This window comes from Zonotrichia leucophrys, chromosome 4, assembly GCF_028769735.1.
Source record: "Zonotrichia leucophrys gambelii isolate GWCS_2022_RI chromosome 4, RI_Zleu_2.0, whole genome shotgun sequence".
NCBI lineage: Eukaryota > Metazoa > Chordata > Aves > Passeriformes > Passerellidae > Zonotrichia > Zonotrichia leucophrys.
The window spans coordinates 13,989,170-14,000,528 of record NC_088173.1 but is presented as its reverse complement, the minus strand read 5'-3'; the positions used below and the strand labels follow the sequence as shown (position 1 = coordinate 14,000,528).

The 11,359-nt window shown below is 40.6% G+C and overlaps 1 protein-coding gene across 3 annotated transcripts; it reads right to left on the bottom strand.

Annotated features, from left to right (window-relative positions):
- Positions 1 to 650: 650 nt before the first annotated feature.
- Positions 651 to 11,201, bottom strand: RWDD4 (RWD domain containing 4). Of its 3 annotated transcripts, none has more exons than XM_064712232.1 (7): positions 11,060 to 11,201; positions 10,721 to 10,801; positions 8,210 to 8,319; positions 7,956 to 8,100; positions 7,081 to 7,195; positions 5,790 to 5,839; positions 651 to 782 (listed from the first exon to the last, which is right to left on the bottom strand). In XM_064712232.1, the coding sequence occupies exons 1-7, from the start codon at positions 11,081 to 11,083 to the stop codon at positions 768 to 770; spliced, it is 540 nt and encodes a 179-aa protein (XP_064568302.1). In that variant the 5' UTR covers positions 11,084 to 11,201; the 3' UTR covers positions 651 to 767. The 3 variants fall into 3 exon arrangements, with proteins under 3 accessions (XP_064568302.1, XP_064568301.1, XP_064568300.1); XM_064712231.1 differs by lacking the exon at positions 651 to 782 and adding an exon at positions 3,632 to 4,653; XM_064712230.1 differs by lacking the exon at positions 651 to 782 and adding an exon at positions 4,680 to 5,619.
- Between the last annotated feature and the right edge of the window lie 158 nt (positions 11,202 to 11,359).

Below are 11,359 nucleotides of genomic sequence, written 5' to 3'. Positions count from 1 at the left end.
GAGACAAGGCATCCTTGAAAGACCACCCTAAAAGCAGCTCTGATCCATGTCTCGGTGGTGAGAGCACTGGGCATGGAAGGAACATGTCACAAGCGGCAAAAGGACTTTTTTTTTTCCCCCCGGGCGGTGCCGAAGTGACAAGGAAACATCCGGGATTTCAGTGTGTTTCCAGGAGAAGCCTATGGAACAAGAAGGACTCCTTTCCTCTTCATGAACTGCAGTTTGAGTATACTAACGTGTGGGGCCAAGGCTGGGCAGTTGTTTTGAGAGAATGTATTGGATTGGGAAAGTCAGGTGGTGGGGAGGAGGAAAATGGTTTTTTTGTAAGGTTTTCAATTCTTTTTTCTTCTTTTTCCTTATAGTCTCTCCCTATTTCCCTGTAGTTTAAGTAATAAAGTGGTCTTTATGTTTAAGTTAGAGCCTGTTTTGCTTATTCCTGGTCACATCTCACAGCAGACACCAGGGTGAGGCATTTTCATGGGGGGCACTGGCTCTGTGCCAGGCTCAAACCATGACAACCAGTTAACTAAAACCTGGTAATACTCTAGCGCTTATCTTCACAAAAAAAAAATATCATTTTTCTGATAATGCTGGGCAAAATTTGTTAACTGTCTACAGAAGCTGTCTACTTTTGATCGATGGGCTCTTCCCTGAGCTATTACAAGATCTGTGTCTTCAAGGTCAATTGAAGCATCATTTTCACTGCAGGTAGAGATCAAATGGTTCTCTACAGTGGAACAGCAGCTCTTCACATAGCAATGCTTTGTTCACATTTGTTTTACCTGCAGGAAATCACAGAACGCATTACTGACAGAGATACTTGACAAAGTTCTGCTCTGAAGAGCAAATTCAGTCAAGGTTGTGTTTATTGTCTTTCAATGACATTATAGCAGATGATTGTTTGAGAAAAAGATTTATTGCTTTCTTCCTTCTATATCACTTCTTGAAGGGTATTTTCCAAACTCAGACTAGGCTAATTTCCCTTTCTGACCATCAGCAGTAATGGAGACACTGCAGAGGCAGCTCTGCCCTCAGGGACACCCACACACCCTCACTCCTCTCCAGTGGGGCTCTGGAGTTACAGCCTGGCTTTCCCTCACTGCTATGCCCCATCTCACAACATACACAACTTGTGGTAGCTAACCACAATAGGAGTTTTCAAATTTCTGCTCTATTTCTAACATGAATACTTCAAACACAACATCTGTAGGAACCACAGGCAAGAATGCTCAGACACAGTAGCAGGGGACAGCTACGTAACATGTTCAGTCTGACACAGGACACCAGGGCTGGATGTAGACATTCATGTCTTGTGTAACTAAGACATTTGGAGTCACTCTTCACCTTGCTCTGAATGAAGGAGAGAGAGGACAAATAGTTAATGATTTTCCAGTGCCTAGTCAATACGTTTCAAGTTATTTCTGAGAGCACACCAGGCTTTCAGAGGCTGCTTACATGGGCTCAGAAAGAGAATAACAGGAAACATAACAGGCAAACACAAATTCTTCTCACAGCCACAAAACAGACCCATTCTGAGATGAAGCCAAATCCATTTTGGTGAAGGAAACCAGAGCAATGAAAAGAAAATCTACAATCCTCTTGTCCTTTACCATACCCCAAGCTCATGCTAGAATTTATCTTTTGTTTTGTTGTATTGTCCTGCAGCAATGAAAATTTATCCCCGATGCTCTTCTAGTTTTTCATATGAGGATGTTTTCCCCCATCCACTTCCTCCTCCAGTCCACCCAGAATTCTCACACTTCTGGTATTTTCTCTGTTCAATGAGCATCTCCTCCCCATTTTGTTCTGCTGTTAACTGCAAGAGCTTAGGGTGCCGTACTGTTGGAAGAAACAATTTCCAAAGGGAAAATATTTCTAGTTCAGACCAGTTCAAGGATTTTCACAGCACAAATTTCACAGTATAACCCAAAATCATTTGTATTGCCTCAGATGAGAGGAGGATAGCATCCTTATATTTGCACTTTTGTCACAGGTCCTCTGTGAGGAAATGCTGGCTTTTTTCCTACTGGTCTTTTACTCACCAAAATGTAATTGCTCATCAGTTGGGCACTCTTTATCTGTGCACCCCACACACAACCAGTCAAGCAGGACTGCAGAAATTATCAGCCTTGATTTCAGTGTATCTGTGTCAGGCTGACCAAGGCGGTGAGCAGGATCTGCCAGGCACACACTGCTGACTAATCACAGCTGTCATCTCTGTTCAACATACTAAAGGCAGTCTGCATTACTCCCTGGAATTTGATATGTTAGAGAGCAATGGGGCATCTTTGGTCATGGTACCCACAGCAATTCTGGATATTTGCTACCTTTAATTTACTGTTACTGGTACTGGCAGTTGTCTTCTCAGGCCAAACAAAGCTCTACTGCAAAACTCATGGATTTAAATATGTGGTGTAGCCATACAATCAAGACACTCTCATCCTACTGAGTAATCACTGATTTTCCACTGCCACTAGGTCTTTGTAAAAAAATAAAGAAGGTGACAGGAGATTTTTCAAGTGTTTAGAATTCCTTCAGGAGTCTTGATCTTATTTACAATTGTGCCTTACCAGATAATCATTAGATTTTTCCTTACCCTCATTTATCACTGCTCAGGCCTCTCCATAACATCGAACACCCAGATTCTTTAAATGATCCTGTTCCAGCCATCACATCATATCAGAAAATGGTTTGAATGACACAAATTACCTTTCACAATTTACACAGAAGCAAAAAATGAGTATAAAAATTTCCAACACAAAATATTTCCTGTGAAACTAGACTTCAAAGTAAACACATTTACTAACAGAACCAAAGAAGACTCTCAGGTATCTTCATGACAGCATGTGATTTACAGGCAAACTAGGAGCTGAAAAAGCATGCATTTCACAAGGTTACCAGGTTACACACAGTAACTATAACCATAGAAGGCAAGAGATGTGGTTCTTATTTGTTCTTCCCCCACCCTCTCATAACTAATCTATTCAGATAAACTGTCAGAGCAACTTGATTTTTACACCAAGGATACCAGCAAAAACATGTCAATTCCCCTTGGGGAACTCATGAGTAGAGTCCTGCCTGTCCTGGTGCTGGCAGAGACTAAAACTAAACGTCCTTCCCTGCAACAGGTTCACTGTGTACTGCCAGAGCAACTTCTCCTGGCACTGGCACTCTGTGCTGGGTGCTCCTGCTCAGACTGCAGCCATGAACCCCCAGTTCATGTCACAGGCAAGGCTGCATCGGTCAGAAAAAGTCCTCCCTTTTCTACTTTACAACATTTTACTGCATGAGAGTAGAGCTCAAAAAGAAACCAGCCTTTTTGAAATGATGGATGCTGTACACAGTGGAGCACATTCTTCCAAAGGGACACTGGACTTGCTCTGTGTGTACTGAAAGCAATGGATACTGTCCTGTGCTCCTGGTAAGTGACTGATCCTCCTATCAACAACAAACACAGCCAACCTGAAGATCATGTAAACATATACCACAAGAGGGGAGAGAGAATTCTCCCAGCAATTTTTTGAAAATAATCCTTTCTTTGTAACAGAGTCCTTTCAATTTCAAATTTGCAAATTGAAAAGTGCAGTAGGCAATACAGAATTTAAAACAATAAACAAATACCACAGCAGATAAATAGGCATTTATTAAAGTTCATCTCAAAACAAACAAAAATAATAAAAGACATTAAGGCATCTTGTATTCAATGACAGTTCATACAGTAAAAATGACTTCTCCTTCTTATACAAGAGAGCAGATTAGGGAAAAGAAAAGAAAAGAGCTCTCACAAAGAACTTCTCCCAAACTTTTTGATGGATTACTGATTTCCCCTGTCCCACCAGTTAGTCAGGAAATCCCTCCAAAGAATGCCTATTTCTCCAATGAAGCAGCTACAAAATCCCAACACTCATTGAGACACGTGCAAGAAAGCACTTTTGTCCCTCCTCAGACATCCCACTGTCTGTAAACATGCACACTGGAGAAAGACCAACAGATGGGATATTGTGCACAATAAAGAAGCTGCATTCCTGCTTTAACCATTCATTTTTGAGCAGACTAGAATATTTGGCCTTGCTTTCACTAGTATTTACTATTTCAGCCAGTTACTAGTGAAAATGAGACCACAAGCTCTAGCCTGTTCTGCAATGCAACAATTTGTATGTCCTTCTAACTCATACCAGATAAACAAATGACAAAGGTCTTATTTCCACGGAACAATTTATTTTGATGAATTAAGCCATCAAGCCACCAATCACTGTTATAGTGCTTTTTTCTTCAATTGGAATAAGAACATCAGGAAATGTTTACAGTATCATTGGGTTCACTATAACAGGATTTTACTACAGACTAAATATAAATTAATAAACACTTCAGCACTATTCACCACACTGGCTCCCTATATCCTTTGTCACATTCTAACCTTCATTTAAGGCAAGTTTGTTGGTTGATTTTTCTGAAGACAACCACATGGTCTCTAGATAAGCTTGTGTGACTAGATTTACAAGTTAGGAAATCGAGCTTTATAAAATGTTTACTTCAACAAATATGAAAGTTATTAAGAGAGAGATGGTGACCCAGAATTGCACTGTATTAAAAGGTGGAGTTTCCTTGTACCAAAGTCCTTTATTCATCATCTTTAGAACCAGTTTTGCTTAACTATAAAAGAGACACAAAAAGAAAGTATTCAAATTTTAGGCTGTCATTCCATTTATTAGGAAACAAGAACATTATTTCCATCTCACACTGAACATGCATTTACTTAATTAACAATACAGACTGATGGTGCTACTGTATCAAAAGACTGAAAAGCATCAGAAGTTAATTCTTAAGCTTAAACACTAAATGAGCTTATTTCCTGATCATGAAAGTTGAATTTAAAAAAAAACAAAAAACAAACCCCAGAAAAGCCTCAGGGCACTGTTTCTATTTAATTTGAAGGCTTTATCACTAGCTCTCCAAAAAGAAAAAAAAAAGATGAAGTAACGGAACTTTATCTTCATATATCTCAGAGAATTCCCATATAGAAATTTAGACAGTATAAAAATAGACATTAACTTAGTATTTCTCACCTTTTAAAGCTAAGCTGATAATTATCAAAAGTAGCATACCTGTCATGAAATCTATCTGAAAATCAAGACATCCACTATAAATAGCCACTTCTAACTCAGAAGGACTCTGCCCAAAACAACCTTCATCATTTACTTGCTCTTACTTAACAACTGGAACTGGTGTTAGGTCTTACAGCAAAAATTACCTCAATTGTGTAAAATAAAATACTTTGCTTTCAAAATTGTAAAGCAGTGATTTTCACTGAATCAGCAAAGACAAGAGAGTGGAAAAAATCAATAGTGAGGGAGCAAGCAGAAAAGAATTATTCACTGGAGTAGCTGCAGCAGAGAATGAGGCTTGTAGGAGACAGCAAGGTGCTCCCACTTGGGACAGCTCCCTTTTATTCCTTACTTATCCACTGCCCCCCAGAACCTGGCAGCACTACTAACTTTATTTAAAATCTTCTTGTCATATGAAGACAGAATATTTGCAGCACATTTCGTTAGCAAAGCCCTCTCATAAAATTAAGATTTAATTGCTCAGTAAATAAGAGAACTTGAAAATACTTACATGCTGGACACATATAGAAATTAATCAGACATCATAGTCAAATCCAAACATAGTTAGGAAGAAAAGCAAGAAAAAAATATATCAGATCAGTTTCCTTCAGATATAAGTACAAATAATTTTCAATTTACATACACAGCATGTTCACAATACTGTATATAATACACTCACTTTACCTTAATTACATCAACCCAGTTCCATCCTCGTGGAAGCTCTCCTTTGTTATCTGCAGAAAAAGGTTTTAATTTCAGCACACAAGCGAAGGGGAATATTTATCTTTCCTCAAAATAAACCCACAAAATGCTAAATATCCAAACCCCTCAATTTCTGCACTCTTGAAGCCATGAGGACAGAAACAGATTTTAATGTCTTAAACACAGTGTGTTCTTCAACCAACCTCAAAGTGAAAGGAGGAAATGAAATGGCCTTAAGCTGTGCCAAGGGAGGTTCAGATTAGATTTCCAAAAACCATTTTTCACTAAAAGAGTAGTTAGGAATTGGAGCCATGGGGAGTGGTGGAGTCACTGTCTCCAGAAGTGCTCCAGAGGTGCCTGGAGGTGGCACCTGGGGACAGGTTTAGGGGTGATTATGGTGGTGATGGGCTGATGGTTGGATAGATGAACTTGAAGGTCCCTTCTAACCTTGGTGTGATTCTCTAATAATGTGACTCAAAGTAATTCAGTTTAAATAAAAACACCTCAGTCCACCTGAAATTTAGTTTAGAAAGTAGCTCCAATATGAGCTGGGCTGACCAGCAATGATGAATTCTGTCAAAGAACTAAATTTCATGCAGCTTTTCCTTTATACAGTTAACATTAAGCTTGCCAATTATACATTAGGTTAGGTAGATTATATGTAGGAATTGCTATGACAGGGTATAACTTATTGCTACAACAGGATGGTACTATCCAGATCATTACTGAAAACTGAAGGTGAACATGAGAGAGTCATCAGCAAATTAACTGAAGTAATCAACTCTTTCAATCCAAATCCTTCTATTTCATTGCAAGCATTAAGTATCTGAAGAAGCACTTCTATTTCTAGAATGCAAACTAAATTAGATGCTTTACTCTGGGTTGCAAATAAAATATTTTTGTTTAGAAATTACATTTTAATAATGTGAATTATTTATGAGGGCCCATCAGCAAACTGCATTTTTTTGCTGAAAGTCAATTTTTAGAGGTCCCAAATCCTCTCCTTCCAAAAGTATTTTTTGAAAATTTCTTTTTTTTGTCACCAACTGAAACAAAAGATGTCAGTAAATTATAACTCTATAGAAAGTTGCTGTGACCAGAACTAACATCTCAAGCAAGAACAATTCATCTAAAACAAATAAAATAGAGACCACAGACTTAACGTAGCTCATGATAAACAAATTACTAGCTACACTTTCTCTAGCCAGGTGTCCCTGCTATAAAATTTGGATTTTCATACTGATCAAAGCAAAGATTAGTATAGTGAACAAACCTGTTTTATCGGCTAGTTTTCGTTTCTGGGTTTTGGATAACTGCTCCTTTTTCTCTTTTTTCTTACTTGGTGGCACTTCAGGAGTTCCAATTGAAATACTATTGCTTACTGAAGTCTGAGAAGGATAAAAGTGGTTATAAACATTTTGCATATTAGTTTCATGGATATCCCTGTGTAATGTGATTATTAAACCTGACATACTGAAATACCTTGACTGTCAGAAAGAAGCAATGCTGTCAGCAGCCTGCAGCTTTTAATCCACATATAATCAGGGCTGTACTTTTAAAAAACATGTGTTAGGGACTGGAATTATTCTCTTCCAGTTGCAAAGGGCACCTTTTTCACTTTTAAAATTTAATCACGGAGTGTGATTTAGTCTGAATGGATTCAGACTTCTCAAACACAGAAATCATTCCTACCTCCTCAAAGCAGATCTGCTGCACCATCATGGCTTACACAACTCAAAAGCCACAAATGGACCCAGCCTGACTACTTTAAGACCCTGGAGGTGCACTTATACAATCTCAGGAAGGCTGCAGTAAATTGCCACCCATTCAATCCTCAGCAGACACATCTCTGTTTCAGCTTCCTTTAGTTTTGTTTCTGCTCAAAATCTCTATTTTAATGTTATCCTGTGGGACATAACAGCAGGCTGCAAACATTTTGGTGTAACAGCAAAATAACTATCAAATAGAACAATTATCACCACAGAGCATTGTGGCACCATACTTTGTGTGTCACTTTCAGCTACTAACATGTATAACTAATGAAATGATTTTTAGCTTAGAGAGAACTCTGAAGTATTCAGGTTATAATATCAATATTCTTTTTCAGTTTTAAAAGCACAAAATTAAAATCAGAATTTATCCACTTACCACAGTGTTAACAGGTTGATTTTCCATGAACACCTCCTTATTGTCTTTGGCATATTCAAAAAGTGTGTATGTCATTGCAGTTCCGAGATTTGCTTCAACTTCTACCATTAACTTATCCAATATGCTTTGCTTAATGGCTGAAGATCTAAAAGAAATCATTAAACTCAACTGTGAACTAGACAGACAATAAAAAGCTTTTCAAACAAAGAGTTCCCACCACAAGGCCAGGGAGTGAAGCTCTCACAAATACTTACATTGTGTTGTTGAAGAAAGCATCCATCGATATGACTGGTGCTGTTTGTGGATATGTTTCTGGCCAAGAAACTTCTATTAGAAAGGCTTTGGGATCTCCACTTTCACCTATCTGAAGAGGAAAAAAAACCGAAAAACTTTATAAATTAACAGTTTCCAGTTACCTTCAGAGGATTACAAAGCCAATAAAGAAGCCTTTTACTGCTTTTAGACCATCAAAATTCCTTGAGATGACTATTTTGATAGTTATCAGTTAGAAAATAGTGCTATTATCTAGAAAGAGCATTAAGTTTTGGACATCAATATTAACATTTACCCTGCAGTTTTTTCATTCTAGAAGAAGGAGCAGAAACTGACAAATCTCCTTTTATGGTTAGGGTTTTTAAATTCCTTTGTTTAAAAGCTACTTTGTAATATCTTCAAGCTAAATATTATACTATCACATATAAGAACAGAAAATATGAAGCCTTTTCTCCCCCACACACATCTAATCACAGAGCAGTATGAAAACAAGCCACAAGACAGGGCTGAAATAAGGATGGTAATAAACCACTAAGCTAAGATAGCAAAAATAACAGGTAAGAACATCAATATTTATGTCTCATGGCTACAGATATTCTACTTCCCTGTATGAAAGAATAAGTACTAAAAGATTTAAGAAGTCAGTAGAACGAGTCTGGATTTTAAAAAAAAAAGGCAGCATATTACTGACATACAATCAGAAATAGCTGTTTCACACAGGATCTGGAAGACTAGCACAGTAAGGTTTCTAAAACCACCCCAAATTTTCCCTTATTTGCCTCATTAGAAAAATCAGCCTTTATCTAATTATGTAGAATAAAGTGTGTCCACAAGAGAAGTCCTAATCAAGGTAAGGCTATGGTTTCAAAATTTAAAAAGTAAACAAAAAATTGTTGCTTTCTTATTTACAATATCTGTTTCAGCAGACTGGACTAACTGACATTCAAAACTACTTGTTTAATGGTGAAATAAATAAGACTTTAAATCAAGAATCTGCAACATTTTTCAAGGCAGCATTTACAGTTCATTTCCCACTGCTTCCAAGAGCAGAAGTGGCTGCAGGGTTCACAGGGTTCTCTCAGGAAAGCAGTCTGTGTGCAGAGCAAATCCTACAAAGCCATACAAATTCTTTCTATCTTCTCATGCACTTACTTGCATGATGGCTTCTCACAGTACAGTTTTCTCTTAATGGGAAAGATGTATTATTGCCTTTGTATGACAATAAGTTTTATTGTATTTATTTATTCATAAGTATTTATTATTTTATTTATTACTAACTTTTGACAATTATTTTTTGTCTAATAAAAATCAGCAACAACCAAAGCTGGTGAAAAGTAAAACGACTTAGGCTTGTAGGCATGTCATATTTCCCTTTTCAAAGAAATTTAAATTTATTAAGAATGATCCAATCAATGAAGAAAGGCCACTCTTACATGGCTGGCATTTCAAGTGCTATTAATTAACTGAGTATAATTAATTAATTAATTAATCTCACTACAATTAGTGACATTTTTCTTAAGTTATTTGAGAAGCCACAGAAAGGTGATTTTAGATGGTTTCTCCCTGAAACAGGCATATAGCATTTTCAGAAATCTCCCTTCTGTCCTGTGGGTGCCTAAGTAAAGTCTTCTGGCCATCAAAAGATCTGCCTCAGTCGGTGTCCAGAAGAACTTTCAGGTTTTTAAATCTGAGAAAGCTGGTGAGAACTTCATGTCAGAATCTAGTTGTGTACCTTGAGCTCAGCACTCCCTCTATGTCTCTTGCGACCAGACTGTGCCAGTGCACACATCCAAAGCATTTTGTAGATTTTCTCTTTAGCAGGTAAACAAGACACAATCAACAGTCTTTAGACAAGAGACAGGAATCTTGTAACTAAGCAGTTAACAAAGGCTCCAAATTTTACATAGAAACATCTCTATAAATCTTTCAATTTCTGACCTGTTAGGGTAAATACTACACAGCAGGCCTTCTTCAGAGGATGTGACAGTTCTGGCTAGGCAGGGCACAGACACACAAGTGGGATGCCTGGCTCAGGGATAACTGGCAATAGGGCAAGAGGCAATGGGCAGAAAGTGACAGACAGGAAGTTTCACCTGAGCGTAAGGATTTCTTTACTGTGCAGTGACTGAGCATGGAAGAGATTGTTCAAAAAGGTTGTGGGGTCTCCCTCACTGTAGATTTTCAGGAACAGACTGGACACAATCCTGTGCCACGTGCTCTAGGACGGCCCTGCTCGAGCAGGGAGGTTGGACCCGGTGACCACTGTGGTCCCTTCCAGCCTCACCCGTCCCGTGACTCTGTAACAAACCGTGCTGGGGGCAGGGTCACATACACGACACTCTGGGGTGTGAAGCGCTGTTGTACCAAACAGCCTGGAAAAAGCACCCTGTGGATCTATCCTTTACCGCACACTGGATACCCCTTTGGCTTAGAATCCCCAGAATGCCAACAGCAAGGCAGCAAAGTAACTCCAGGGTGCAGCCTGGCCTTACCCTGTACTGGAAGGACACGGGGCTGAGCTCCCTGAAGCACACGTCTCCCTCGTAGATGGAGCGCAGCGCTTCCAGCTCCATCTGCAGCCAGGGCCAGAGCAGAGAGCAGGGGTTACCAGAGCAGGGGTTACCGACCGCAGCCCCGGCACGACCTCCCCGCGCCCCGCCGTGCCCGGCCCCGCCACCGCCCAGCTCCCTCCTCCGCCCCTCGCCCGCTCCAGGGCCGCCGCTGCCCTCCCGCCCCCGCCACGGCGGCCGCCCCCTCTCCCCGCACGGCGCTATCCCGCCCTCCCAGCCCCGGTTCCGCTCTCCCTCAGGCAGCGGGGCCCGGTCACTCGCCTCCTGGTCCTCGTTGGCCGCCATGGCCGGAGCTCCCGGCCGCGCTCCCTGGGCCCGGCCCGGCCCCGCTGCCGCCGGGGCTGGGCGGGCCTGCCTGGCGCGGCCCCGCCGGACTCGCACGGACGCGCCTTCCCCGAGGGCAGCGCGGGGCAGCCGTGGGCACCGCCCCCTGCCCTGCCATTGGCCGGCCGCGCGTCCCCCCGCGCTTCCTCCTTCCGCTCACTGGCCCCTTCGCAGTGACGTCCCCGCGCGGGCGCTCCTCACTGGTCCGAGGGGCGCAGCGGAGGCTCCGATTGGCCG

Bases quoted from the DNA above. Each gene is read 5' to 3' on its own strand.
- RWDD4 (XM_064712230.1), bottom strand. From the start codon at position 11,083: ATGGCGGCCAACGAGGACCAGGAG. The intron at 8,320-10,720 runs GTAAGGCCAGGC...TTTCCTCTTCAG, and splicing joins CCGTGTCCTTCCAGTACAGG to ATAGGTGAAAGTGGAGATCC. The intron at 8,101-8,209 runs GTAAGTATTTGT...GATTTCTTTTAG, and splicing joins GCTTTCTTCAACAACACAAT to ATCTTCAGCCATTAAGCAAA.